Source organism: Onychostruthus taczanowskii, unplaced genomic scaffold (assembly GCF_017590055.1).
Source record: "Onychostruthus taczanowskii isolate IOZ18803 unplaced genomic scaffold, ASM1759005v1 scaffold65, whole genome shotgun sequence".
NCBI classification, from domain to species: domain Eukaryota; kingdom Metazoa; phylum Chordata; class Aves; order Passeriformes; family Passeridae; genus Onychostruthus; species Onychostruthus taczanowskii.
In genome coordinates, this window is record NW_024504233.1 from 3,979,337 (window position 1) to 4,004,845 (window position 25,509).

Below are 25,509 nucleotides of genomic sequence, written 5' to 3' on the forward strand. Positions count from 1 at the left end.
TTCGGCTTTTTAACTCCAACAGCTGTATTTAGGGCAACAAGTCCAGTGAAATACCTTTTGTTTTGTATAATTTGGTGGGCTTGCTTATCCAGACCTGCTCCAGAATAGAGGGAGGGCTTGCTTTGCCCCACACTGAGAAGGCAGTGTAGGTTTCATACCAGTTGATGGACTGTTTGTGCTCTGCTTTGGCACTCCTGACAATTTCATGCTTTATTTCCTGCATAGTTCATTGCCTTCAAAAGCTTAAATGCTGCAGTTCCTACTTTGCAAAAATGTGAAGAATGTGGTACAGAAGTGATCAGTCCTGCTTTGCAGATACATGGGACACTTGCGTACTCAGGCAGGTTGTGATCTGGGTTGACTCTCTGCTCTCTAGGGAAGATAATGTTAGGAGCCAAGGAAGTTCAGTGCAGACTAACTCTAAGTGTAGCATACTCTTAAGAGGTCCCTGTGATAAAATGGTGCCTCTCCCAAGCACTGTGGAGGGCTATTGTGGGGGTAAATATTTGGTAGCATTGACACTTCTGAGGTGATGTCAAATAGAGGCAAGGAAGGAACTGAAATTTGTCTTGATTAATCAATTTTAGTAATTTATGTTTTTGTAAAGTTAACTGTAAATCATACAGGGGGCCTTTTGGAAGCCATCCTCTGGAAATGTGTCATAGCAATACTTGAGTTTTTGATGGATAGAGCTCAAGTTTTAAAATGCCATGGCAGGAAGAGTGTCTTTGAATTCTTCAACATTTCTGTAAAAGAATGCATAGTACTTGATATGGGTTATAAAAATATTTGGCTTATTGTGGAGGGAAGAGGGACAGTACAATGTAAGTTAAATATGCTGAATGTGATGGAGGGTGAAGAGATGCAGCATGAGCAAGGGCCTGCATTGTTCATGGTGCTTAGCATCAGGCAGAACCTTGAGGTGGAGTTCCCTCCAGACTTTTTCTAGTGGGAAATGAAAAATCCACCCAAATCTCACAATTTTACAAATGCAGAAAGAACCCTACACTCCCATAATTTAAATGGGGAAATTCAATTTGAAAAAGAACTCAAGAAAGGATATGAGTGCATCTATCCCTTTACTACTGTAATTTGGCAGAAAACAGCTGTCCTGTAATGCCTTTCAACTCAGCAGCACTAAATGTCTAAATGAACCCCACACAGTCATGGTGTGGGGGTTATTGTTGTTGTTTGGTTTGGATTTTTTTAATTTGATCCCTGATACAACCCTTTCTTTCACTCACCTTTGAGGCTTGGTGTCAGGTCTGCTCCTGGGCCCTTTCTGTATTGCCCGGGTTCCTTGCTTGCTGTCTTTTTCCTGCCTGCTCCATCTTGCATTCCAGGCAGTTCTGCCGAGCTGAACAGAAAGGGAAAGTAGTCTTCCCCTCTGTCTTCCTCCCCAGGAAGACCCAGACCGCGGGAGACTCAGAATAAGGTAAACATTACATTACATTCTTCTCTCTGCCTTTAACTGGTGCAGCTCTTTTAACATAACACCCCGCAGTTACACAGGAAACTGAATGAGGTGAAGCACTTCTGCTGTTTGTCTTGTATGCTCTGGGTCAAAAGAATTCCATAGTGTGGAGTTTGTGCTTATACATCACCCTATGGATTAGGCTGAGAGAGCTCCCCAGGAAGAATGTGGCAGTGTTTGTTTTTTAAGGTGCTGCAGGTAAGTAGCATAACTTAGGTTGAAGCAGTGCCCTAGGAGAAGCATAGTAGCATCTGCACTTTTTGTTTTTAAACACTGCAGGTGAGCAGCGTGGTAAGTTCCTTGGATGGTGTGAGATACTATGTCAGCTTCTCACTCTCACGCTAGAGAAGGAGCCTCTTGCATCTTCTGAGTAAATATCCTTGAGTGCTTTTGTGAGGTGAGAAGTGCCTGAGGACATGCAGGGTAATTAGCCTGAGGTCAGTGAAGAGAGCTCTGTGTTCCAAATTTCTCTCAGTTACTTAGGGAGGAGAAAATAATTGCTCAGACAATCTGAGAGTTTAATTTTTGGCTTGAGACATTATATGGTTAATGTGGAAATTTGGGACAAGTCATTTAATTTCTTCGTACTTTCTTTTGCATCAGGTGAAATCCCAGACGGAGATGAGGAAGACTCCAGTATCTGAAGCCAGGAAAACACCTGTAACTCAGACTCCAAGCCAGGCCAGCAGTTCCCAGTTCATCCCTATTCACCACCCAGGAGCCTTCCCTCCCCTTCCTAGCCGGCCAGGTAATTTGCATGATTTTTTTTTAAAAGTGTAATTTATTGTTGACTGAAGAAAATCCTGTAATAGTGGTTGGTACAGCCTCTGGAAGGTAGGGGCTCTGTTAAAGAACATGAATTTTCCGGTTGAACATCTTATCAAGTAATAAAAAGGGGCTTAGCAGAATGAAAATGAGATAAATAAGATTCCTTATGCTTTGGAATCGAGGTTTGTCATGAAATCTGCCACCTGCCTTCTGGTTTAGTGGGTGTGAGATAAAGGAACTTCACGCTAGGCCCTTCCTGTAGTCTGAACATGACAAAGCTTTCTGCTAGCACTGCTTCTGAAGCATTCCCTGTGCTTCAGACTCCATTACAAAAGATCAGTCACACTGCTTGCTTTACAACTCGCTTTCTTTTCTAGTGGTGCTCATGTTTGAAGCTGTAGTTTGTGTGGTCTTACTTGTTGCTGTTGCTGCTGTGTGTGTCCCATTTTGCTGTGGAGTCTGTCATACCTTGCTATCCATGTTTGCTCTTGGAATGACTGGAAGCTGTGTCTTCCCTGCACGTGTTACATGAAGCTCCTCAATATAAGACAGATGGGCATATTCCCTGTCCCAAAGTCAGCATAAAATCTGACCTGTGAGAGACAGAATTAAAGCTTGCCCTCCAAACCTGGCTTTTCAGTGTAAACTACAGGGGAGGAATTGATCTTACAGATATGAGGATTTGTTTGGTTACCATCTGTCTCTCTAAATTGATCCAGAGACTGGTGATCCTCTGAGAGAAGGCAGTACACTTACTGTATTGATTGCTTCTGTTTGTTCCTGCAGAAGTTTAGTTCCTGAAAATGTGTTTGAAGGGGAGGAAATTTTGGGGGTAAAGCATCAAAAACCCAAGAACAATGACGGGAATAGGTAGTGGGGATTAGAAAAAGCAGGGAGATTGGGGGGCAGGGAACACAGGGATGTGGAAGCTTATGACCCTCAGATACTGCCATGCTGACCGCTATCAGTCCCTGGAATATTGCAAGAAAACTCCAAAACAAACTTGGAATTCTTGTGTGATAGCCATGCACGTGCCAAGGTGAGGAATGATGTTGTAGTGCATGTGTGCAGACTGGTGCCTCCTTTCCTAAATGAACAGAATAGGAAGAGAAACCCCCACTAAAAGTTTTCTTTGGTGGAGGGAGTTGTATGCTCTGTCAAATTGTGTAAAGATGCGTTTTTTTATCTTTCCCAGGATTTCCTCCTCCAACTTATGTTGTCCCCCCTCCTGTGGCTTTCTCCATGAGCACGGGGTACACCTTCCCAGGTGGTGTTTCTGTCCCAGGAACCTTCCTCCAGCCCACAGCTCACTCGCCTGCAGGAAACCAGGTGCAAGGTGGGAAACAGTCCCACATTCCTTACAGCCAGCAACGGCCCTCTGGACCAGGGCCAATGACCCAGGGACCTCAGCAAACACCACCTCCTTCCCAGCAACCCCTCTCATCTTTACCAGCTCAGGCAACAGCACAGTCCGCAAGCCAGTTACAGGTCCAAGCTCTGGCCCAGCAGCAGCAGCAGTCCCCCACGAAAGCTGTGCAGGGCCTGGGGAAGAGCCCGCCACACCACTCTGGATTCCAGCAGGTAAACTTGGCCTGTGCTGTATGCTGGGCTTTATTTAAAAATAAGTGGCAATGTTCAAGACTTGTCTTCCTGGATTACTTTTCAAAATTGTCATTAAAGAATTTTTTGATTGTGAACTTCTGGGCAAATTTGAAAATGAGCTGAAGTTTAGTGGGTGCGAACATGTGATGCTGTAACTGAAAGGAAGGTATGTACTGGAATGGAATGTGTTTTCTGTCATCTGTTTGCTCTGTGTTTCTCATACAGACAAGGTATGGAGGTGGTATGTCTGTCCCAGGCCTTTCTAGTTTCCTTGTGTGAGTGATGAGGACTGAGTGTGAACCTCCACCTGCACTCTCCTTTTGGCTAACTGGTTGCAGTGTCAGTTCCCTTACAGCTCTTAGTTCCTTTGCTCACCTTGTGCTGGAGAAAATCTCCCTTCTGGCAAATCTGGACCCAATGGTGAGACCCTGCTTGTGTTCTGGGCAGCAAAATGCTGGCTCAGTACCTTACTAAAGGTTTAGTTTGTAGGCTTTTGGGTTAAAAGGTACTGGATAGAATAAGGATTATACTTGGCTGTTGTTTTAAAGCTTGACTAGAGAGCATTAGATGCCTATGGAAATGGCTTTTGATGAATAACACAGACATTCCACAAACATTCTGATTTACTATCATGCATGAGCCAGGCTGACAGCTTGGATGGAGTTAGGTATTCAGGTAACATGAATTGTTCCTCCCTGCTGGTGAAATCCTGTGTCTCTGCCTCAGTATCCACAGACAGACTCGTCGAAGCAGCTCTGGAACCCCCCTCAAGTCCAAGGCTCCCTGGGGAAGATCATGTCTGTAAAGCAGCCCTATTACCTGCAGGCCCAGGACCCTCTCAAACTCTTTGAACAGTCATTACAGCCTCCTGTGATGCAACAGCAACCTCTGGAGAAAAAAATGAAGCCTTTCCCAATGGAGCCATATAACCAGAACCCCTCAGAAGTCAAGGTGCCAGATTATTACTGGGACTCTTCCTACGGCATGACGGACAACAGGGTGATGACCCAGCAGTCGAGCATGGACCGCAGGGGGAAGCGGCAGGGAGTCTTCCGCTCCGAGCAGGATGCTGTCTCCAGGATGACCTTTGAGGTAAGACCTGTGCTGCAAGTGGGGAAAACGGAAGCTCTGGTATTCCTGGCAACTCTTGGCATTTCCTTGTTTCAGGAATGCCCTGTGGTCCCAAGTAGGTCAATGTAAACTTATTTAGAAGAGACCTGAGCGTCAGTACCTGGGGTTCCAGGACAAAGTAATGAATTCCCCATTTTAGTAGGCTGTGTGTAGTATGAGTCTCTTGAAGATTTGGTTTCAAGTAGATGTAAGTCTTGTTCAGTATGGATGCGACATCCATGCCTGTGCTGTGTCTGCCAGGTTGAGAAACATGGCAGCTGATAGTTTTGGGGAAGATTCTGGTCTGCAACTAGTGAAAACCGTAAAAGTCGCCCAAATAATTGCAGTTGAATTATTGCACGTTAGGTGAACTCCTAAACTGCTATAGTGAATTGAATGGCTGAGGCTGCAATAGACTGAGCAATCAAGGATGGTAGCAGTGGTCTTGTCTTGGAATTTTTTGTTTGTTCCTGAAAATCCCACCACGCTGAGAGAGCTAAATGGCTTCCTTAGCTCCCAGTTGCAATAAATGGAATACTTTACTTCTGTTCATGTAATCATGCTTCATGTTGGTGTTTATAAACCCACCAGTCTCTGTTATTTATTAACAGTGCTGGAGTCATCTGTGAGTGCTTTGGTGATGTTTATGAGGAGGCTTAAACAGAGGCCTTTTAAACCTTTGGTTGGGTGTGCCTCTGTAAATGCACTCAGGACATGGAGAAGGTCAGGTGATATCACTTGGCTCATCCTTCCGAGAGAAAAGCCAGACAATGTACAGGTGTACAATGTACAGACAATGTACAGTACTACCCTGCTGTCAGGTTGTGGTTTTCAGATGGAGACAGGGTCAAAGCCTGGTCTTCTTTCCTAAAAGGGAAACCTTGTCAAGGTGCCAGCACGTTGTGCTACAGAAAGAAGTGCTGTGCCTGTGATGCTTGTGCTTTAAGCATCCCTCACAAAAGTAAAGATGTGCAGTCTGACCAGCACTGAGCAGATTTTACTGGTCCAGGGGGTGATCAGCTGTGCATTGGCATATCACCAGTGGAAATAAGTCTCATGGGATTTAAACTCCACAAGCAGAGAAAAGATGATGCAAACATAATTCTGCTTGAAACCTAAATTACTCACAGGTCAGCTGTAGAAGAATGATTATAAGTTTTTGTTTGTTGCACATGGAAGCAGGCTCCGTGTGTGGCACGGGTGCAAGGGGAAGCACACGCTCTGCTGGTGGAAGCTCCCTGCTGTCACTCTGCTGCGTGGTCCTGTCCCCGTGCGCGTTTGGCCGCGTGGCTGGCGGTTGTGTCTGCTCAGAGTTCTCAGTGTGTGCCTCAGCACCATTCTCACCTCGCCCTCTGCATGCTGCTTTCTGCCTTCCTCTTGCTGTTCTCTCTCCCGCTCTGGCTGTTCTTTCTGCCTTCTGTTGTCTCACTGTGCTCATTTCTGTCACTAGGACCCCAAGAGCTCCCCTCTGCTTCCTCCGGACCTGTTAAAGAGTCTGGCTGCCTTGGAGGAGGAGGAAGAGCTGATTTTCTCTAATCCTCCTGATCTTTACCCAGCTCTGCTGGGGCCTCTCGCCTCTCTTCCTGGACGAAGCCTCTTTGTATGTATTTGATGCAATACTGCTGCTTCTCACTCTTAACTGGCATCTCTTTCTTCTGTGAAATTATAGGAAATGTGAAATTCCTTTCTCTCCCCCATACCTCCTGTCTACTTTCCTGCCTCACCTTTGAGCTAGTTTTCACAGGGTTGAAAACTACAGCTTTTAGGCTGAATCCAGGCCTGCTAATCTGTTCAGAAATCAGAGTAACTGTGGGGTATTTGTAAGTACAGTCCACAGGTGTTGATGCATCATGATGCATCATTTAATGCACTTGCTCTTCTGCAGTTGTATGGGTTTAGTAATAAAGAGTGGGGGGGCACTGATAGGGCTGTAGGGAGTCATCAGAACCAGGGTGTAGTGACAGGAAAAGGGGGAATGGCTTCAAACTGACAGAGGATAGGTTTAGGTGAGATACTAGAAAGAAATTTTTCTCTGTGAGGTTGGGGAGAAGCTATGGCTGCCCCATTCCTGGAAGTGTCCAAGGCCAAGCTGGAAGGGGCTTGGAGCAACCAGGGATAGTGGAAAGTGTTCCTCGGCAGCGGGGTGGAATAAGATGAGTTTTGAGGTCCCTTCCAACCTAAGCCATTCTGCAATTCTGTGATATGATTCTGTGATTATAATCTGCACATAAAAATTCCCTAGAGGCAGGGGGATGCTGCCCTATGCAATACAGAAGTGATTCTTAAAAAAGAAGGATGGCTTTGGAAGAGAATAGCAATTAACTGGATAAATACACAATAATTCTTATAGAAATACAGTCATTTTTGACAGAGGGGGTTTTTTTCTACCTTTTTTTGTATTAAAACCTTCCTAGTTCACTAGCTGGGGGGTCTCAGAGCTGTTGAATTTTTAAATTGCCTCTGAAAGTGCAGCATGCCTTTCTACTATGGCTACAAGCATGTTCGTTAAATCATACTCATTCAGATCAGTAGCTGTAACAAAGAATTATTTGGGACTACTCAAAATCTCTGATTAAGTCTCTTCCTCATTTATTTTACCTGCCATCCCAAGGAGCCAGTTGCAAAAGACACTCATTTCTGTCTCATTAGATAACTTTGCTAAGAAACTAATCGCTGCTGCTTTAGCAGCTTCCTTTGAAGCTCCTGCTGTTGTGTCTGCTGACAAATGGAAGGAAATCGTTCGCTGTGCAAGCCGTGTGGATATGCAGAGTGGGAATTTTGTCTGTCTTTAAAAACCTGCTTTCAAAGTAATGAGCTGTCACTTTGAAAATCTAACAAGCTAGGGGCTGCTTGCCAAGAAAATGAGGCTGTTTGTCTTAAGTTTACGGGATGAAAGCAAAAATATTCCAGGTACTGTGGCTGGGTTAAAGACACAGAGATGCTAGTTCTGGTTTTTGTGGTTTGAATAATAAATTTTTAAAACATTTGACATGCTGAGCCAGTGAGAGTGCAAGAGGGGGTTTATTTGTAAATAGGCTACAGCTTTTATTTTGGTTCACACACATTTTTACTTACAGTTTTACTAATTCTATGGCTTGGTGATGCAGATCCTAGATTTGGTGATGTTCATTGTCTACCAGCCAAGCTTGGTAATTTTTCTTTGGCTTCTGTCAGTGATAACTTAGGTATTTTTCCTCTGAATAGGCTCATTTCAGAGACACTGTTTTTCACTCCTTAATCATAGTAAGAACCAAACAGACGAGAAACATTATGCTGGAAATAACTGTGTGAGAGGGAGGTGGCATAGATGGTGGAAAAAAGGTCATGGTCAGTAATATCTTTACATGGAAGTAAAAAGTCCAGGGCAGTTTTGGAGCCTTTCTTTTAAACATTTGGGTTGGATTTTTTTTCCTTCCTGTCTACAAGTAATTTATAATAGAAATGAGAGAGTGCTAAATGATGCTTGGACTACTAAACCTAATTTAAAAAGCACTTAGCTGCTCTCGCTGTCTTCAGAACATCTCTACAGCCCGGATGCTCTTAGAACTGAAAAAATACTCTGTCAGTAGCCACAAACAAGAGTCTAATCCTGTTTGAAGGAGTCCTTGTGTCACTGGGAGGGATCCTGTCTCACCTGTACAAGTTTTTACACAACCATAAGGTATTTTTGGCAGGAGTCTCCCCTTTAGATGTATCAGAATATTAGACTTTGCATTTGAAAACCTGTTCTGGGTCTGAGACTCTCAGCTGTCATGTTTGTTGATTTGTAGATTATTAATTGCAGGTAGTGGGAAAACTACTGATTTTTTGCACTTGTTGGCTTGCCTCCCCTGTCCTCCAAGGTGCTGGAGCTAAAATGGAGCTAGAAGACAAGTTGTAAATGTGACCAAAACCACTTTGGCAGTTTCTGATTACGCACTTTCCTCCTGGTCCCTACACTGAGCACTAACTGTACTTTTCCCCTTTTCGGTTTCTGAAGAAGTCCCTGCTGGAAAAACCATCAGAGCTGATGTCTCAGTCGTCATCTTTCCTGTCCCTTAGTGGCTTTTCTCTAAATCAGGTGAGTGAGAACCAGAGTCCAACACCTTTTGCTGTTTCAGCTTGTGGTTAAAACAGTGGAAAACGTGAAAGAAATCCACATTGATGTGTAATTCCACTCTGTATCAACCCTTTATCAGTTTTCTTCCCAAATTCATCTTAGCTGTATCTCTGCAGGTGTACTCTTGAATCTTGCTGTGTTCAGGGGCCCTTTGCTCTTAGTGAAGTCATGAAATTGACTGAAAAAGTGCATCTCAGGGTGCTATGGCGTGTAGGTTTTTATTTCCAGAGCAATGGATTACATGTTCTTTTCCAGAGAATTGAGCAGGGTCTTGATAGAACTTTTTCTGAGTACTGAGAATCTGAAGATTTTGTGAAGTCTTTGCAGTCCAGCCAGGAGAAAGAACTCTGTCCTGATTCAGAATGTGATGCACTTAATGTTAAATTAAATGGTCAGAGAAGATGGGGCTGGGAAGTGAAAAAGGAATTAGGAAATATTTTGAACTGTAATTGTTTCCTTTGTACAGTCTCAGTGTTTGAAATAAGCTTAACTCATAAACTTATATTGTTTGGGTTTTTTTCAGGAAAGATATCCAAACAACAGCATGTTCAATGAGGTGTATGGAAAAAACATCAATACCAGCACAAAAACAGAAGTTACCCCTTCAGTTGCCCATCAGGAGACTTCACTCTATTCTCTCTTTGAAGGGACTCCGTGGTCTCCATCCCTTCCAGCCAGCTCAGGTAATCCTGGTACGGCATTTCTTGTGTCTAGTGGTTTAAGAGGATTTGGGTTAATTCTAAACCAACTGCAAGTTATATGTAACTGGAAATTTAAAAAAAAAAAAAACCACCCCCGAGCTTGCTTGGCAAGGTCTCTGTAGGTTTCTGTTTTACTTTATATATCTGCAGAAATATGAGGGGATTTTGTCATTAATACAGTGTAAGAACCTGGATTTTAATTTAAGTAGTTGAGCAGGATAAATGTTGTAGGAGGTGATAAATCCTGAAATCTCTTTAACTTGGTTTTCTGACAAGTAGTGCTTTAACTCAGACATCCATATACTTTGCATTGCTTTTTTTTTGGAAAAAGCAGGAACTGGATTGCATAATGCAGATATGTGAAAAAGAAACTGTATGAGGGAAGAGTGGAAAATACAACAGTAGTGGGTTTTGTTGTGTTTGGTTTTTTTAACTGTTAAGCAGCCCATAAAGCAAACCAGCTTCTTTGTTAGTAATTATCTTAAGGGCATAAACCATAACTAATTTGTCATAATTTTATTCTCACTAAAAATCCAGAAGAGTGTGAGAGAGGAGTTAGTTAAATCTAAGAAAAGAGTGGATTTAAAATAATATCTGCACTGGATGAGATCTTTGGTGGGACTTGTGCAACTAACCAGGAAAAGCTGTTGTGGGTGAAATGGAGAGAGTTGCAAAGTGCTTTTATTCTAGCAGGATTTTTGGCTCACATGCCTTCAACTCCCTCTCCCTTCACCTCTTCATTTGTTCTGTTCTGTGGACAGCCTGCTTCGTGCTCCCTCTCCTCTTTTGCTCACTATTGGGTTCTGGTCTGAATTGTTTTAAGACTCACATAAGTGTAAAATATTCTCAGACCTGGGAGTTGAAGTTGTAAACTTGCAAACTCCTCAAGGTCTAATCTAATTTTTCTATTGTTTGTCAAGCTTGGAGACAGTTATTCTTTTAATTTGAGACAAGTTCTTCAAGAGACACGGGGAAAACTGGCTTTGCATAGCAAGACCACATGAGGTGTCCTGGGTTTTGTTTTTCTTGTAAGCATTAAACACAGTCATTCTGTTCTTGTAAATTTTTCACTCAGAATTTAGGAATTAGCATTACACTCATGTAAGGGAGGGAATAAAAACCAACCTTCAGCACTGTAGCAAACTGAGTGATGGCGGAATTTGCAGCAGCACTAAGAAATTCAAAACTGGGAGGCTCTTGCTGTCTGCTGACCTTTTTTCCTCTTCCCTTGCATTCCCTAGATCATTCAACACCAGCCAGCCAGTCTCCTCACTCCTCCAACCCCAGCAGCTTGCCAAGCTCCCCTCCAACCCATAACCACAATTCTGTTCCTTTCTCCAACTTTGGACCCATTGGGACTCCAGACAACAGAGACCGGAGAGTCGCAGACCGCTGGAAAACAGATAAGCCAGGCAAGTGCTGGGTTCCAGGTTAGCATGGAGCTAGACTCCATCATCTGATGATGCTTGTTTTGCCCTGGTTTTGCCATCTCACTTTGAACTTGTCTTTCTGCCATTTTAGCAATGGGAGGGTTTGGTCTGGACTATCTCCCAACAACATCATCATCCTCTTCGGAGAGCAGCTGGCACCAGTCCAGTGCTCCCAGTGGTACCTGGGCAGTCCAAGGCCCTCCTGCCATGGAGGACTCCTCAGCTGTGCTTATGGAGAGCCTGAAGGTGGGTTTGGCTGGGGCTGTGCTTAGGGATGGGTCTGCAGGCTGGAGGATCAAGTGATGGGCATTAGCCTGTTGGAAGTGTCAGAGTTCAGTGCCAGAAGCCCAGAATTGGAAGCCCAGAGTTTTTCCTGCAGATTCACTTACACGAGGCAGTGTGGGAGGTGTCGCCAATGCAGGAAGATGTCACAAATTTACAGTTCTTCCTGGTTTTGTGATGTTGTGGAACAAACCCAGGCTGGCAGAACTGGAAGAAATTCTAACATTAGCTTTGACTAGTCTAAAATTAGTACTAGTTAATGTGGGATGAATTTTTATGGTAATGAGGGTTCTGGAGGAGGATAAAATTCTTCCAGGGAGCCTCTTTTTAGAAGGTCTTCTTTGAACCTGGTTAACTTTTGTGATAAGCCAGGTATGAGTGATAAAGAGGGAGCATACACAACATGGTGTCTGCTTTCCCATCTGGCAGAGGGGCTGTGTAATGCAAGGAGGTGCTAGTGTTGGCTGTTTGTTTTTAGTCCATCTGGTCCAGTTCCATGATGCACCCCGGCCCCTCGGCCCTGGAGCAGCTGTTGATGCAGCAGAAGCAGAAGCAGCAGCGCGGACAAGGTGCCATGAATCCGCCGCATTGAGACACAGGAGGCAACCCTTGCAACGACGGCTCCATAAACCATGGCATGTTGGGTCTGTGGGACTGGCACACACAGTCCTGTGCAGGTGGCAGCCCTCTCTTCTGTTCCTTGCTGTCAGGAGGGCGTAAGTGCTCCACCAACCCACTGAGTGTGCACAAAACGTCTGCAGTGCAAGCAAACAACATCAGGAACTCTCCCATCCCCCGGGCCCTTCGGAGGAGAGAGGAACTGCTGTTTGGCTCACTCAGTAACCCAATATCACCGCCTCTCACCTTCTCCATTGTGCATGTCCCCAGCCACATGGGAAGTAAAAGCTGAGAGCAAAGGGCAGATGGGAGAAGCCAGTGAGAACTTCTCAATCCTTTTCCTCTCTTTGGGGAGATACAATAGGAATCCATTAATGATTGCTTCGCTGACTGAGAATGTAGTTGAAATTACTCGTAAACATCTTTATTACTATCTCAGTAGTAAGATCACACTGAATTCTGTACACAGACGTGCTTCATAGTCAGTGTGTAGCAATGAAAGCCCCAGTTGCTGCTCCAGTCACAGTGGGTGGTGATGAGGTGGGGCTCTGTATCCCAGACTAGCAAAGGAGTTTCATGAAATAGAGTCTGGCACTTGGCACTGCTTCACCCGAAGGCTTTGGGTGGGTTAGAGACTCCAGCATGAAATGTCCTTCTCTCAATAGGTGTTTGAGCTATAAGGGGTGACATGGGGCCTCGCAGCACTTTGCTGATAAGCAAGTTAACTGCTATGGGGTTTTAAATTAATGTGTGATTCCTGTACATTTTACTGTAGCATAGTGGCTAGCCCCACAAAGGGCAGGCTAGTCTGTGCATTCACAGCCTGACTCATTTTAATAGGTAGGTAGAAGGCTTTCAATGGGGTTTTTTTTTGTTTTGTTTCGGTTTGGTTTTGTTTTTTCTCTTTCCATCCTCCCATCTTCGCTGAACGCTCGTAGTTTCATTACCATGGCAGAAAATAATCAGGGGTCCAGCAGGGCTGGGTGAATCCGACAGCCAGCCCAGACAGCATGGGGCATCCGCACGCCCGGAGAGGCACAGGTCAGCCTGCAGAAACCTGTCCCAGCTGCAGCCCCAGGCTTTCAGTGCCAGAAACAAATCCAAGGCACCCATGGACACACGGAAACAGCACAGTGCTGTTCATAGATGAAAAGGTGCAGAAGGGAAAAGGAAAAAAAAAAAACGTTTTATTTGCTATTTATTAGGGGGAAGGAAGACTGGAAGTTTTGTTAAAGAAAAGGACAGCGTTTTTGTTAGATTTCCCAGGGAAGTTACAGAAACAGACTCAATGTCCATTTGCTGTTTTTAGCAGTAGGGGTTTGTGTGATGATTCAGGATCTCTGGGCTAGAATTCAGCTGCAGAACAAAGCACATGCAGGAGCCGAAGTGACGCTGGAGTCTGGGCAGCCCCAGAGAATACAAAAAGGGAAGGCGGAGGAGACCCAATACCCTCGGGGGTGCGAGCAGCTCCCTACGAGCTCCACCTGAGCAACATCACTGTTCTGTGTTGCATTTCAAAGCTGTATTTCCTTTAACAAGTCCAAAAAGTGAAGTTCCCACCTGGTGGTAATCCAGCCCACCCTGTGTGTCCCCTCCAGCCGTCCCGCTGTGTGTCCAAGCTGTGTGCCCAGGCAGCTGCGGCATTCCCGTGTCCGCACCGTCACTGACTCTTGCACCCCAGACGAGCTAACCAGGAGCACCATCTCACTCCCGGCCAGGTCCCGCTGCACCGTTCCACTTGTGCATGAGCACCCGGCCTCGGGGATGCGTCTGACCCCGCCTGCCCTCCAGCACCTGGAGGAGCAAGGCAAGGGGCCCCCAACAGAAACTGGTTTGTGTTGTAAGCTTTTTTTGTGTTTTCTGTCTGTCTGTGCAAGAACTGCAGCTGCCGAAATCAGCTTTGCCTTTAATTAAACCATGTTCTCTCCATCCAGGTCTGTGAGTAGCATTTATTTCCTGTGTGACTTGGCTTCAGGCCTTTAAAAATGCATTATGTTTCTGTAGAAGCCAGAAGAATGTTTGAAGTTGATTTTTTTTTTTTTTTTTTTAAGTTTGAAACAGACCTAAATGAATCACGGCGATTCTGGCTTGGGCTTGGTACAGATAATTTGGTTGTGGTTTTGTGCTGCCTGTGCAGTGTGTTTTACATACTGAATTAAATATGTAGGATGGGAGCAGCTTGCAAAGCTCCTCCCTAGTTGCAGACTCATCCTGGTTCAGCCTGTGCAGATGGGGGGCACAGATCCTTCTGCCAATGACTTGCCTGCAGACCAGGGTGTTCACTGTTTCCATGCTTCCGGGTATGTGACAGAAAATTCCAGAGGTGTTCTTCTTTTGAAATTACAGGTGTTTATTGTCTCCAGAATAAGTTCCTTTAAAAAGAAATGTAATATATAGGTTAATGGGGCAGTGAGGTTTTCTGGACTTGTGTGATAGAATCCAGAGTGCGGAAACCCCTGCCCCCCTTTGTACCTTTGGAGTAAAGCTCTGGGATTCCAGGCTCTGTCTTTCAAAGTCACTGTATCTTCTGACTGATCAGGAAAGACTTCGATGCATGGGTCCAGTGCTGAAGAAAATGTGTCTGCTTTTATTGGCAGGAGTTTTAAAGTCCCTGTAAATTTGAATTGTGAGTTGGAGCAGGGTGAGCCTCTGTGGTGTCTTCTAAGTTCCTGGGGTTGGCACTAATGTTTAAGGAAGCAAGTGCTTCTCTGGTCTGTGCTTCCTGAACTTGCTTCCCCTTCGGGATCTCCTGGCAGGGCTGTAAATGCAGGTTGCACCACCCTCCTGTGGGTGTTCCCAGCTTCTGGCATGTCTGTATATAAGCTTTTTTAAGGATGGGGGAACATGGCTAGTCTCTTGGCAAGCACAGGATTTAGGGATGAATGTATCCCTAACAGGAATTAACAACTTCTTAACAAGTTCCTTTTTAAGAGAGCAACGCAAAAGGTAAGAGAAAATAGAAAGCTTTTAATACAAGTAGCAATAACATTTAAAGTTCATTTTCAGATGCAGGGATTCATATGCAGACTACATAATGGCAACAGTTGAATTCTTAATTTCTCTCCACAACTTCAAGCTCTTCTGAGATCACTTCTCTGGGTGTTCAGTGTTGGGCTGTTGAACGAATGCAGATGGGAAGATGCCAGTCCTCCCCTTGCACTGGCCTTCGAACCAGTCTTCATTCACTGGAAGAGAAAATTGACACAGTTCTTATGACCCTGGGAATGTGCAGGAGCATAATGTGCTGCAGACAAGCTAAGATCATGTTTTATGGTGTTTCTGCTGATAAAACTTGGAGCAGTGCTAGACCCAGCAGGGAGTGGAATGTGGAGAAAAGGGAGGAATGAGGAAGAGAGTAAAGTGGTAAGGTAAGAAGGAATATCACATCGGGGTGGGAAATTGGATCAAAATAGAGACCAGGGGGCTTGGAAACTGCCTTGAGTGGAAACAAAGTGAGTGTGGAGAGTGAGGAAATGATCTGATACTTGGTCTGTCCTCTTCAGGATACATCTGGAGTGTTTTGTCAGCTATTTCTCATGTTCACATAAAAACCCTAAAACAACCCCCTCAAAACCCCTTACCCTGGGTTAAGTAAAGCCTAGGAGCTCTGGCAGTTTTGCTGTGGGGGAAATAAATGAGGCAAGAACCAGCTTTGTACTGGTAAATATTTAGCTCAGCAGTGAAGGGGAAGGTAGGAATTTGGGGTGGAGGGGGTCATCAGTATTGCGTGGTACAAAATCTAACCTGTCAAAGGTTAGATGGGGGACTGATTGTGTACTGCTGCCAAAGCCTGCCAGCCACCACAAATTAGTGACATCACTACAGATAGGGAAATATAAGGGGGTTTGGCCTTTAAAACTTATTCCTGATGTCTTGATTTCACTCAGAGGCTCAAATGAGATGAGGAATGTGCCCTGTGTATACAATTCTTCATTGATCTTCCTGAGATTTAGTCTGTATTTAAGTCTCAATTCCCTTAGAAACACTAAGGACTAATATTGAGCGACTAATGAAAGATTGTACTCTTAACAAGAAAAGCAGATGAAAAAAGGTTCCAGGTGGAAGGAATGGGAGTGAGAGCCTGCTCCCATTGTGGGGATGGCAGCTAAAATGAGGCATCTCCTTGAAAGAATCCACTGTGATCAATAAGCTTAAATACAGCTCAAGTGTTAACTCCTGTCTTAGGTGTTTGGGAGGGCTGTGGTGGAAATGGGAGTGATGAAAATATGTTGGAAGAGGTGTAACAGGGATGTTTGAATCCCAAGGGAATCCCAAGGCAGAGATGGAGGGGCTCTGCTGCTGCCACACCATCCTCCCTCTCACCAGAGCTGGGGGTCCCTCCCCTCTCCTGTCCCAGGAGGAGCACAATTACCTTTGGATAAAACAAGGATCATGTCTCCTGCCTGAAACTCCAGGTCTTCAGGTTGGGTGGCTTCGTAACTGTACTGAGCTACAACATGGTTCGGTCCCATCTCCCCAGGCGTTGTCTCCTGCAGTGACTCCTCTGGTTTGCTGTCTGGTACAAACCCCTCTCCCTAGGCAGGAGACAAGCTGGTGAGGACACAGCCTCTTGCTTTTCTTTCTCTGTAGCAAGGCAAGAGAGATGAGCTCTGCTCCTCTCCACTCTTTGCTCCTCTGCCTTTCATGAGGTTGCTGGCTTCTCTTGAAAGCCACAAACCTGTTCTTGTGGCAAGGAAAACAAAAGCAGGAGGGAAGAGAAGGCGGCTGCCGCCTGTAGCTGTCACTGACCTCTGTGCCATTGCACCAGACTGTCAGGCAGTTGTCCTTGCTCTGGCTCCAGGCTGCCTCCACATTCTCTGCACTCAGAATCACCAGCTCCTGGCCCTCCACAGGCTTGTACCTGGCGTGCAGGGAATGCAGGTGAGGAGTGCTGGAACACAGCCCTGGCTCTTGGGCTGGCAGTGCCTCACCTCAGCTCCGTGTGCTCGGGCTGCAGCTCCAGCTTCCTGCAAACCAGCTCCAGGAGCTCCCTGTAGGAGAGGCTTCGATCCACTCTCAGGGCCACTGTGAATTTGTAATGCACCTTGAGGACAGTTGGTTCAGCCTCCTGCAGGCAGGAAATGGGATGTCAGCTTGTGTGGCTTGGCAAGCACAGGGATGTGGAAACTGTGGTTGCCTGAATTAGATTGCGCCTCCCAAGCTGTGCTTGGACATCGGCTGGTTGGCAGACCCAGGCTTGCCCCAGGAGAGAGCTCAGTAATAGATTAGGGACTTGGCACCAAATAGTGGCTTTGGGGTGATCAAATCAGAGCTGTGTCCACCCTCCAAGCCCCTCTTTTTCTTTTTTTTTTCTTAGTTGGAATTGCTGTATTTTCCCATCTCTTCCCAGTTTCCCAGTATGACCTTCTGATGTGCTGACCCTACCCAGGAGCATGTGCGTTCCAGTCAAGCTCTCTCCTATTTCTCCCTTCTCAAGTGCCTCAGGTTGACTAAGATGAGAGTCATCCAGTGGTCCCCTCACCTGGGGCCTGGATAACTCCCAAAAAGCAGCCCTAAGTCTCCTGGTAAATGCAGGTCTGTATGAGCAGCAGGACCTCGGCTCTGCGCTCGCAGGACGTTACCTTTGCTGTGTCTCTTGGCTGCGCCACGGTAGCAGGAACATAGTCTGGGGAGGAGGAGGAAAAAGGTGGCTCAGGAGGTGGGATGGGATAAACATTGTCTAAACACACAGCCAGACCTCATGCGGTCCATCATGATCTCCAGCAACACCAACCAGCCCTGGAGCCTGCAGCGGTCCCTGGAATGGATACGGCATCTGCCACAGGCGTTCTGTAAGATCTAGGTACAACCACTGAGCAGAGGCTTTGGCTCTGTGCCTCCCTCTTGCAGGGATGGGAGCATGAGGGGTGGGATGTCTTTCATGGGTGGATTCAAAACAGATAAACATGGAACTGCTGGTTTTAGTGCCTTTGCTCTTCTGATCTTCCTAGGTCCTTCCTCAAAACCAAAGGCAGTCCCTGTCCTTCAGTGGGGCTGTAAAGCTAAATTCAGGCCTCCAGGCTGGATTAGTGGGATTAGATCCCACTAATCTAATAGATTAGTGAGATCTGTTAGATCCCACTAATAGATCTGAGATGGCTTTTGGTGCCATAAAGATGATCATTGGGGTTCTTCTCCATGAGGTGTTTGTCCTTAATTCCATGAGCCACAGCCTTCTTCTGTGTCAGCTCTACCCGTGGACTCTCTACAAGGCTGCTCTGTTGGGGACATGAGCTTGGAATGGCTCTGGGTAGCACCAGCCAGGAATCCCTTTCATACAGCTCCTTTAAGCTGAAGGAATTCATACAGCTCCTTTAAGCCTAGCTTAGCTCACAGCAGCACTGAAACTATCATGGATGCCCTGCTTGAAGGAGAAGTCTATAAGGAATCCTTTACTCCAAGCTGGTCCTTATCCCATTCCTACCCCCAGGCCCTTCTTCTCATTACTCACTGTGCTGATTAAAAGCACAGAGGGACTTACTTTCCTCAGGGACCCCACAGACACTATTTTACTCCATCCTCAGCACTGCAGTTGCTGTCTCTGCCTCCTGTTGTAATGTCTCCCAGTCCTTGACTTCAAACGGGGCCAGGAATGAGACAGAGGTGAGCCCTAGCCCTGCTCTCAGAGGGTGAGGACGTGGCCTCTCAGCTGCTGTGGGTGATGTCGCCCCATGCTCCCCACACTGACCTGGCGCCAGCCGCCGCGGCTTCTCCGGCACAGCGGAGGTGGGTGGCTCGGAGATCTCCATTTCCACAGGGGTTTCTTCCTTTGGCACGGGAAGAACATAGTGCTGTCAATCCCACCCTCCCCTCCAACCTGCTTTTCCCAGTCTGGGGTCTTGAACAGGGGAGGGGTGACTTAGCTATATCCATTATCTCCCCAGCATTGCCAACCACTGCTAGGGTGCCACCAACACAGATTTTTCAGAGCTCTGAGCTCACAGTAAGGTGACCATACACCAGAAGAACCAACCCAAGCATCATGAGGGGGAGGGAGTCACATATATGGGTCCTACTGGGAGGAAGGTGTTAGGTGAATATTTCGAGATCTCCCCTGCCCAGGACACCATTTCCTCCTGGGCTGCCTCACCTGGATATGCAGCTTATTCTGGAGCTCCACGGGCTCGAGGAAGTTGCAGGGGACAATCCCTTTCTGCAGGGGGAGGAGAGATGAGTAGTGATTGCTTGGCAAGAAGGCAACCCACTGCTGGAGGACACAACTGGGTGTGTCCTCACCCTCCCCTGCAACCAGGAGGGTTCCTAGGCTTGAAGTTTAGTTTCTGCAGGTTAGGTGGATTTAACTGAACCCCATGGCCTAAGCCAGGGTGGACATAAAACACTTCAGTCAGAAATTTACTTAATTACTGTTGGCAGGCCTCTGCAGAATCTCAACCATAATCTGTCTGCCCCTCCTGTCCAGCACACTCCTGGTATACCTTTCCATTGAACATCACTGTAGCCCAGTTGTCCTTCTCTTTCTTCAGGACAAAGACAATGTTTCCTGGCAGGACCTGCAGCTCCTCAGCGGTCTCAGGAATGAACTCGTACATGACACGGTGTGGCTGCCCCCTGAGGGCCCTGGGTGTGGGAGCAGTGGACAGGTCAGGAATGTTGGTGATGCTGTTTTACATCGTGGGGAGAATCCAGACCTCTGCTTCCATGTTTCCCCATTCCCCCTGAGTTCTGGGTGCCAGCTGGATGCTCAGCTGTGTGAGTGCAGGATGGGGTTGTGCCTGGCTGCATGGGTTATCTATCTTTCATCCAACTTACCTGAGGATTTCTGGGGTCTTGGGCCTGGGTGGAGGACCAGAGGCCTGCCAACAGGAAGAAAAAAGAAAAATACCAGTAATCCAGAGGATGTTGTTAGCTTTGCAGCAATGTCCTGCAGCCTTTTACCGTGCCCTCCCCCCAGCACTGTTCCTGCCTCCACATGCAGGTGCCTTAAGTGCCATGAGGAATATCACTGGCTCTGTTCCTTCTGAGGAACAGTTTCCAGATTCTTCAGCATACAGTTGGTTTTCAGAGGCACAATCCTTTTTTCACTCCTGATTTTAGTTTCAGTTCACAGATTGAAATTGTCAACACTGTCTGCATTGAGAAGATTGTCATTTATCTTGTGCAGTGGTGCTGTGCTGTGTTTCCCCATATCCACCCAAAAACCTCCTGGAAAAACTCTTGCCATGTTTAGGAATAGGAAGATGCCATTACATCATCTGGAAACGGCACAGGATAGGCAAAGGAGTTGTGGAATGAGCAGGAGGGTGCAAAGTGAGAGCCAAACTGCCATTGTTTGTTTCTCCACTCGGGCTTAGGCAGAGGATCCCTAATGAACCCTTTGGGGAGGGTCAGAGATCTGCAGAGAGGCCATTACTTCCCCGTGCAGGGAACCAGCTTAACCCCAGCCACAGCTGTGGGTGGCTTTGGGATGAGCTTCCCCGAGGTGGAGGGAACAGGTGATCCATGGAAGCAGTGCCTGCCTCCTCCCCATGGCTCAGAGCTGAGGGTGGTAAGGGTGCTGCTTGCTCCCCACTGTGGATGACAGCCACCCCACGGCACCCTGCCCCGAGCATGCTGTTCACTGGCAGTCTTACCTGTGGCTGTAGGGGAGCGAATCCTGAAAAGTCATCCTTGTCCACCACAGAGGCCACCACCTAGAGCCAGAGGCAAACAGTGACATGGTGCCCATAGAGCCCTCTCAGACCTCTGATGTCCACCCTCCTCCTTTGCTGTTGGCCAGGCCAAGCTGCTCAGGATGCTTTAAGCTCAGGAGAGGCTGTGATTTTAGGCTAAGCATCTTGGACTAAAGGCTGTGCCTCTGGTACCAAAGCTTCCCTCTCAGCTGTGGTAAGTTTTCTGCTCTTAGCCTGGCTGTTTCTGTGGTTTGAGGCATTAAAACCTAAAAGTTTCCCGTTCTGTTTTAATCACAAATGTTGAAGGGAGCCAAAGTGTCCAGCTCAAGCCCATACCTCCTACAGCGACCTTAAATCTAATTTAGAAAGTTGACACGTGTTTTTGTGCATGTTTCTGGCACTCAAGGAGCTGCCTGGCTCTTGGCTGTCCAATTCCCCAGTTCCTGGTTCCTTTTCTGGACTAGTGCTGCCTCCCAGGGCCTGAACCCAGAGGTGTTATCCCAGTGACTGGATTTTGCACACTCACAGGAGAAAAGCTTGCTTGCTTGTCTGTGCTGAAAAGCCCTTTCAAACAGAGTGGTGGAAGAGCTGGAGGTTGGTTGTGGGTGTCAAATGTTAAACAGCTCCACTCCCCCACCCCTGAAAATGCTTTGGCCTGACATGAAGCTCCAATGGGATCTTTCCAGCTCATTGCTGACTATCCCTCATGTCTCACTACAGAGAAAAAGTAGAAATAGGTCATGCTCAGCAGGAACATGCTTTTAGCTCTTGTATTCTTGCAGTCTCCCTGTTCCCCATGAGATCCCTGTGTGCCATTCCTCCCTCCATGTCTGGGGGATCCCTGAGGCAGAGACCAGCTCCCTGTCTCTGGCTGCCTACCAGGCAGCAGACAGCAGCTCAGAGGGATGATGAGAAGGCAGTCAACAGCTCTTCTCAGCCCCCAGGCTTGGCCTGAATAAATAGCATAGATCTTTCTTACCATTGCCTTTCCCAGGTAGTCCTTCTTCTCCAGCTGAGCCACTTGCTTCTCATTTGGCCTGAACAGCTTCCCTGCAGGAATGGCCACCAGCTCACAGAGCTTCTGCTTCTACAGCACAGACAAGTCATGTAGACTTTGGAGGTGAGAGCAGGGACTGATGAATGTCCCTTCCGCTCTGGGCTTGGGGGCTGCTCTAGACCACCACCATGACAGCCCAATCCCAGCCTGGGTACGCTCCATGGAATCCCATCTTCCCATCCCTGCCTCCCCAGTGACCCAAAGCTCTTCCCACAGACTTGTCCCACTCCAATATCCATTGCTACAGCATTTTAATCCTGCCAAAAGGTGGATGTGCTGTCAGTGGGATTTCCCTCCCTCTCCCTGTGGGGCTGTGAGAGCTGCTCCTCCATACCAGGATGGCTTCCATTGCCCTGTCTATCTTGTTGTGCTGGGGCTCGCTCTTCATGCTCATGGCCAGGGTCAGGTGCTCCTCAGCCTTCTCCCAGTTCTCTGCTGTGGCATACACCAGTGCAATGTTGTATAGAATCTGTTGGAGGGATGGGAGTAAGGGAAAGAGCTCTTGGAGCAGCCAGAGCCGCCAGGAAAGGAAAGGACAGCAGGCCAGTGGCACTGCACCCGCTTGCTTGGTTTTTGCAAGGTACAAAAGAGGCTGGCTGTCTCCTCTTTAGGTTGCTCATGCTGGAGAACAGACCTTTGGGATCAAACTGGTGGCCAGGCGTGTCTCACCTCGCAGGCAAAGAGCCGGTAGCGTAGCCCCAGGATCTTGTAGTCGATGAGTTGGTTTCCTCGCAGCTGGGCCAGCGCCTCTTTGAAATCCTCAATGGCCTTTCCGTGGCTGGGGAGCAGAGGATGAAGGTGTCACCAGCTCGTGGTGGCAACCTGCCTGCCTCTAAGCCTCTACTCAGACTTGGTGAGTTCAGGGTCTCCCCTCTATCCTTGCAGTGTTTCGGACACCCCAGGGGAGGGGAGAGGTTTTGAGGCTCATGTTAATCCCAGGACTGCAGTGCTGAAGAGTAGGAGCCTGTTTGACCTCGACAAGTTTCAGTCTGGGCTCTGGGGCACCAACCTGTCTGGGGCCATCCTCAGGTGAAGGCTGGCATCTCTGTAAGTGGCAAAAATGAAACTTGAAACCCTTCCACTCACTTCTGCCTCCGGTAAAACATGGTCCCCCGCTGGAAATAAGCCACAGCCAGGTGCTTGTCGCAGCCGATGCTCCGGGTGAACGCCTGCAGAGGTAGGAGTGGGGAAAAGGGGGGGAGGGGGGTAAAAAGGGGACACCCTAAAAAAACTGAGGGCGTAGAGCAGTTGTACCTATCCAGCCTTAGCTGAGCAGCCCAAGCTGGGCTCTGTGGGCTGTGTCTCCCTGCAGCACTGGGCATTGGGTGGGGGAGAGCCAGGACCAGGCTCCTGGGTTTTTTTGAGCTGGAGCCATCTGCCAGTATGGTCACCTCCTGGAGAGAGGGAGAGTGAGCAGTGAGCCGTGTACCACGGCTGTGCCTCGCCTCTGATTCGCTGCAGAATTGGTTTGGCAGCCTAGGGCTGTCCCCTTCTTCACAGCTTTAAAAGGCCCCGAATCCATCCTTTAAACCGTGATCCTTTTAATTCCTTCCTTCCCCACCATGTCCATGTATCTGGGCAAGTCCCAGCGGGGAGAGGATGAGCGGCCCTGGGGGATGTACCTTACCTCCTCCGCCTCCGCCAGCTTCCCCAGGACAAGCTGGATGCAGCCGATGTTAAAGCAGATTTTGGCAGGGGGGTTCTGGACGGCCGTGAAGGCATCCAGGGCAGCGCTCCACTCCTTCCTGTCCGCAGCACACACCCCTTCTTGCCACAGCCGGATCGTCTCCACCAGGGACATGGTGGGAGCGGGATGCAGGATCCCCGTGTCGTGGCTCTCGCCCCTGTCCCTGTCCTTCCTTGTGGCGCAGCTCGGCCTGCCTGGCTCCCTTGTTCTGTACTTCTGCCTTCCCCCGCGCTGTCACAAACCCGGCAGGAAGTGCCTCGCTCGCATCGGCCCCGGGATGGGGAAGTGGGGCAGAGGCTGCCTCTGACACAGCGGCTGTCCGCGGGGCGCATCCCCGCTCCTCTCGGGCAGCCGCTCCTCGCCTAGACCTACTAAAAGATCTTACGGTTTTTACATTAAAAGCCATGGATTTGTCAGCTGGGTGGTTCATCGGGTCAAATTTCAGGTTGCAGAATCCCAGGATGAGCGCTGGGCTGAGCCCCTGGTGCCCTGCAAAGCGCAGCCTCATCATTGCTAAGCGGTTCCTGCAGGCAATTCCCGGCGGGCACAGGCGGGCTGTGCTCCCCTGTCTGCCTAAGTGGGGAGGTGAAGTAGAGCCCAAGGCACCGCCTGGGAAACCCGTGGTCGTTCCCGACCCCACGGTGTTGTCCCTGTGTGGAGTTCCACTGCTAAGGGCACAGGGAGCTGCCCATGGGCGAGGCTCCTGGGGCAGCGGCTGTGCTGCGCCGTGTCCCTAGGGCTCAGCCATCATCACTTCTGTCCAGGTGTTTTAGAGCCAAGGAAGCATAACTGGCTTTGGAGCACTGCTGGGAGCACAGGGCCAAGATGAGCACGGGGCACGTGCTGACAGCAGGATTCTGACCTGCTGCTGACTCACAGGTTTGGAGCACGTGGTTTTTAAGCATTTTTGGAAGTACTTTGCCTCTGCCCCATCTACCAGCAATGTGATGTATATTTTGTAAGAGCTTAAAATTTGTCAGCAAGACTCAGCCCTTGTGCCTTTACCAAAACTTCCTTAGCAAATTACATAACTCCAGCAGTGGGAGGGAGGCTGGGGAGGTGACTTCTGAGTACTGCTGATGGAGAAACCTGAGCCCCTGAGCAGCAAAGACTGGGGTTTTAATCCAAAGTAGGACCAAACAGAATTCTGAGCCTGGGGCTCTCTGTTTTTCCAGCTGTATGCGTGCCCTCAGCATCCCAGCTGCCTCCTATGGGCTTCCCACAAGAGCATGGAAGACTCCCTGATCTCCAGGAAAGAAGAGGGAGATGCAACAAGCTGAAGTGATGCCCAGTTGAAAGGGCAGGAATAACAACATGGTGTGTGTAGAAACACCCCTCTAGGTGCCTTTTCTGATTCTTGTGAGGGATGGAAGACCCCCATGGAGCAGCAAATGGTTCACCTTATTGGAGGCTTAATTTCCTGCTCATTTGATTATCTGAATTGGTGCACTGCTCAGTCAGGTTTATCCCAAACCAGTACAAGGGGAGCTGGAGGAGGATGAGAGATCATCCCCATTGTAAAGCTCACAGCAGCTGTCCTGCCTGGGTATTTGTAACCTAACAGTGAGATTTCAGAGCTGTGATAAACACAGCCCTTTTAGCAAGAGAAGTCTCTTGTTCCCCTTTCTCTGCCCAAAGCTGACTCAGTAGGTAAACTTGTTTCTTCTACGATAAGGTCCAACAGGAAGTGAGTAACAGAGATGGTGACATTTCCTGTGGAAGACTCCTGGAATCCAGCAAACCCATACTGCCAATAGGTGGGTCAGAAATAGAGAAATGTCCAAAATCCAGCTGGGGTGCAGTGCACAGGTTTTGACTTTGTACATTCACAATATGTACAAGTTTATAATTTCTGAAGAGTCAAAAAAAGACTGATGCAGGCACTAAGAACTCCCCATTATGCACGAGGGAAGATCTTTCTGTGAGCAGTTTTATTGGGCAGGAGAAGCGGAGGAGCATGTCCAGCTCATTCCCAGGAAGGCAGGTCGGAGCTCTCTGCCCAGGACCCTGGGGTTTTGGCTCTTCCCAAATGGTGGCAGACACTGAGGTGG

At 47.8% G+C, this 25,509-nt stretch overlaps 2 protein-coding genes across 6 annotated transcripts in view; one reads left to right on the top strand and one right to left on the bottom strand.

The window, feature by feature from the left end:
* Positions 1-14,013, top strand: part of SMG7 (SMG7 nonsense mediated mRNA decay factor) — a 30,476-nt gene extending 16,463 nt beyond the window's left edge. For 3 of the 5 annotated variants that reach the window (XM_041420708.1, XM_041420709.1, XM_041420706.1), the window contains 9 exons: positions 2,078-2,222; positions 3,438-3,823; positions 4,571-4,936; positions 6,405-6,554; positions 8,934-9,014; positions 9,577-9,736; positions 10,996-11,166; positions 11,276-11,430; positions 11,945-14,013. In XM_041420708.1, coding sequence (XP_041276642.1) covers positions 2,078-2,222; positions 3,438-3,823; positions 4,571-4,936; positions 6,405-6,554; positions 8,934-9,014; positions 9,577-9,736; positions 10,996-11,166; positions 11,276-11,430; positions 11,945-12,058 — 1,728 coding nt within the window. In that variant the 3' untranslated portion in view covers positions 12,059-14,013. The remainder of the gene's footprint in view (positions 1-2,077; positions 2,223-3,437; positions 3,824-4,570; positions 4,937-6,404; positions 6,555-8,933; positions 9,015-9,576; positions 9,737-10,995; positions 11,167-11,275; positions 11,431-11,944) is intronic. The other 2 variants (XM_041420707.1, XM_041420710.1) reach the window with 2 other exon arrangements.
* Positions 14,014-15,085: 1,072 nt separating this feature from the next.
* NCF2 (neutrophil cytosolic factor 2) lies at positions 15,086-23,676 on the bottom strand. Its single transcript, XM_041420735.1, has 15 exons — positions 23,399-23,676; positions 22,858-22,940; positions 22,441-22,549; positions 22,106-22,240; positions 21,694-21,801; positions 20,676-20,735; positions 19,855-19,898; positions 19,521-19,662; positions 19,175-19,237; positions 18,773-18,851; positions 17,667-17,710; positions 17,016-17,152; positions 16,834-16,945; positions 16,457-16,619; positions 15,086-15,269 (listed from the first exon to the last, which is right to left on the bottom strand). The coding sequence occupies exons 1-15, from the start codon at positions 23,570-23,572 to the stop codon at positions 15,172-15,174; spliced, it is 1,551 nt and encodes a 516-aa protein (XP_041276669.1). The 5' UTR covers positions 23,573-23,676; the 3' UTR covers positions 15,086-15,171.
* Positions 23,677-25,509: the final 1,833 nt, after the last annotated feature.

What these genes read in the sequence shown, in the direction of transcription:
- NCF2 (XM_041420735.1), bottom strand. Translation starts at nt 23,572, where the DNA reads ATGTCCCTGGTGGAGACGATCCGGCTGTGGCAAGAAGGGGTGTGTGCT. An exon ending in ATGTTTTACCGGAGGCAGAA is followed by an intron (nt 22,550 to 22,857) that starts GTGAGTGGAAGG and finishes TCTGCTCCCCAG; the next exon opens with CCACGGAAAGGCCATTGAGG. An exon ending in CCCGAGCACACGGAGCTGAG is followed by an intron (nt 16,946 to 17,015) that starts GTGAGGCACTGC and finishes CCTGCACGCCAG; the next exon opens with GTACAAGCCTGTGGAGGGCC.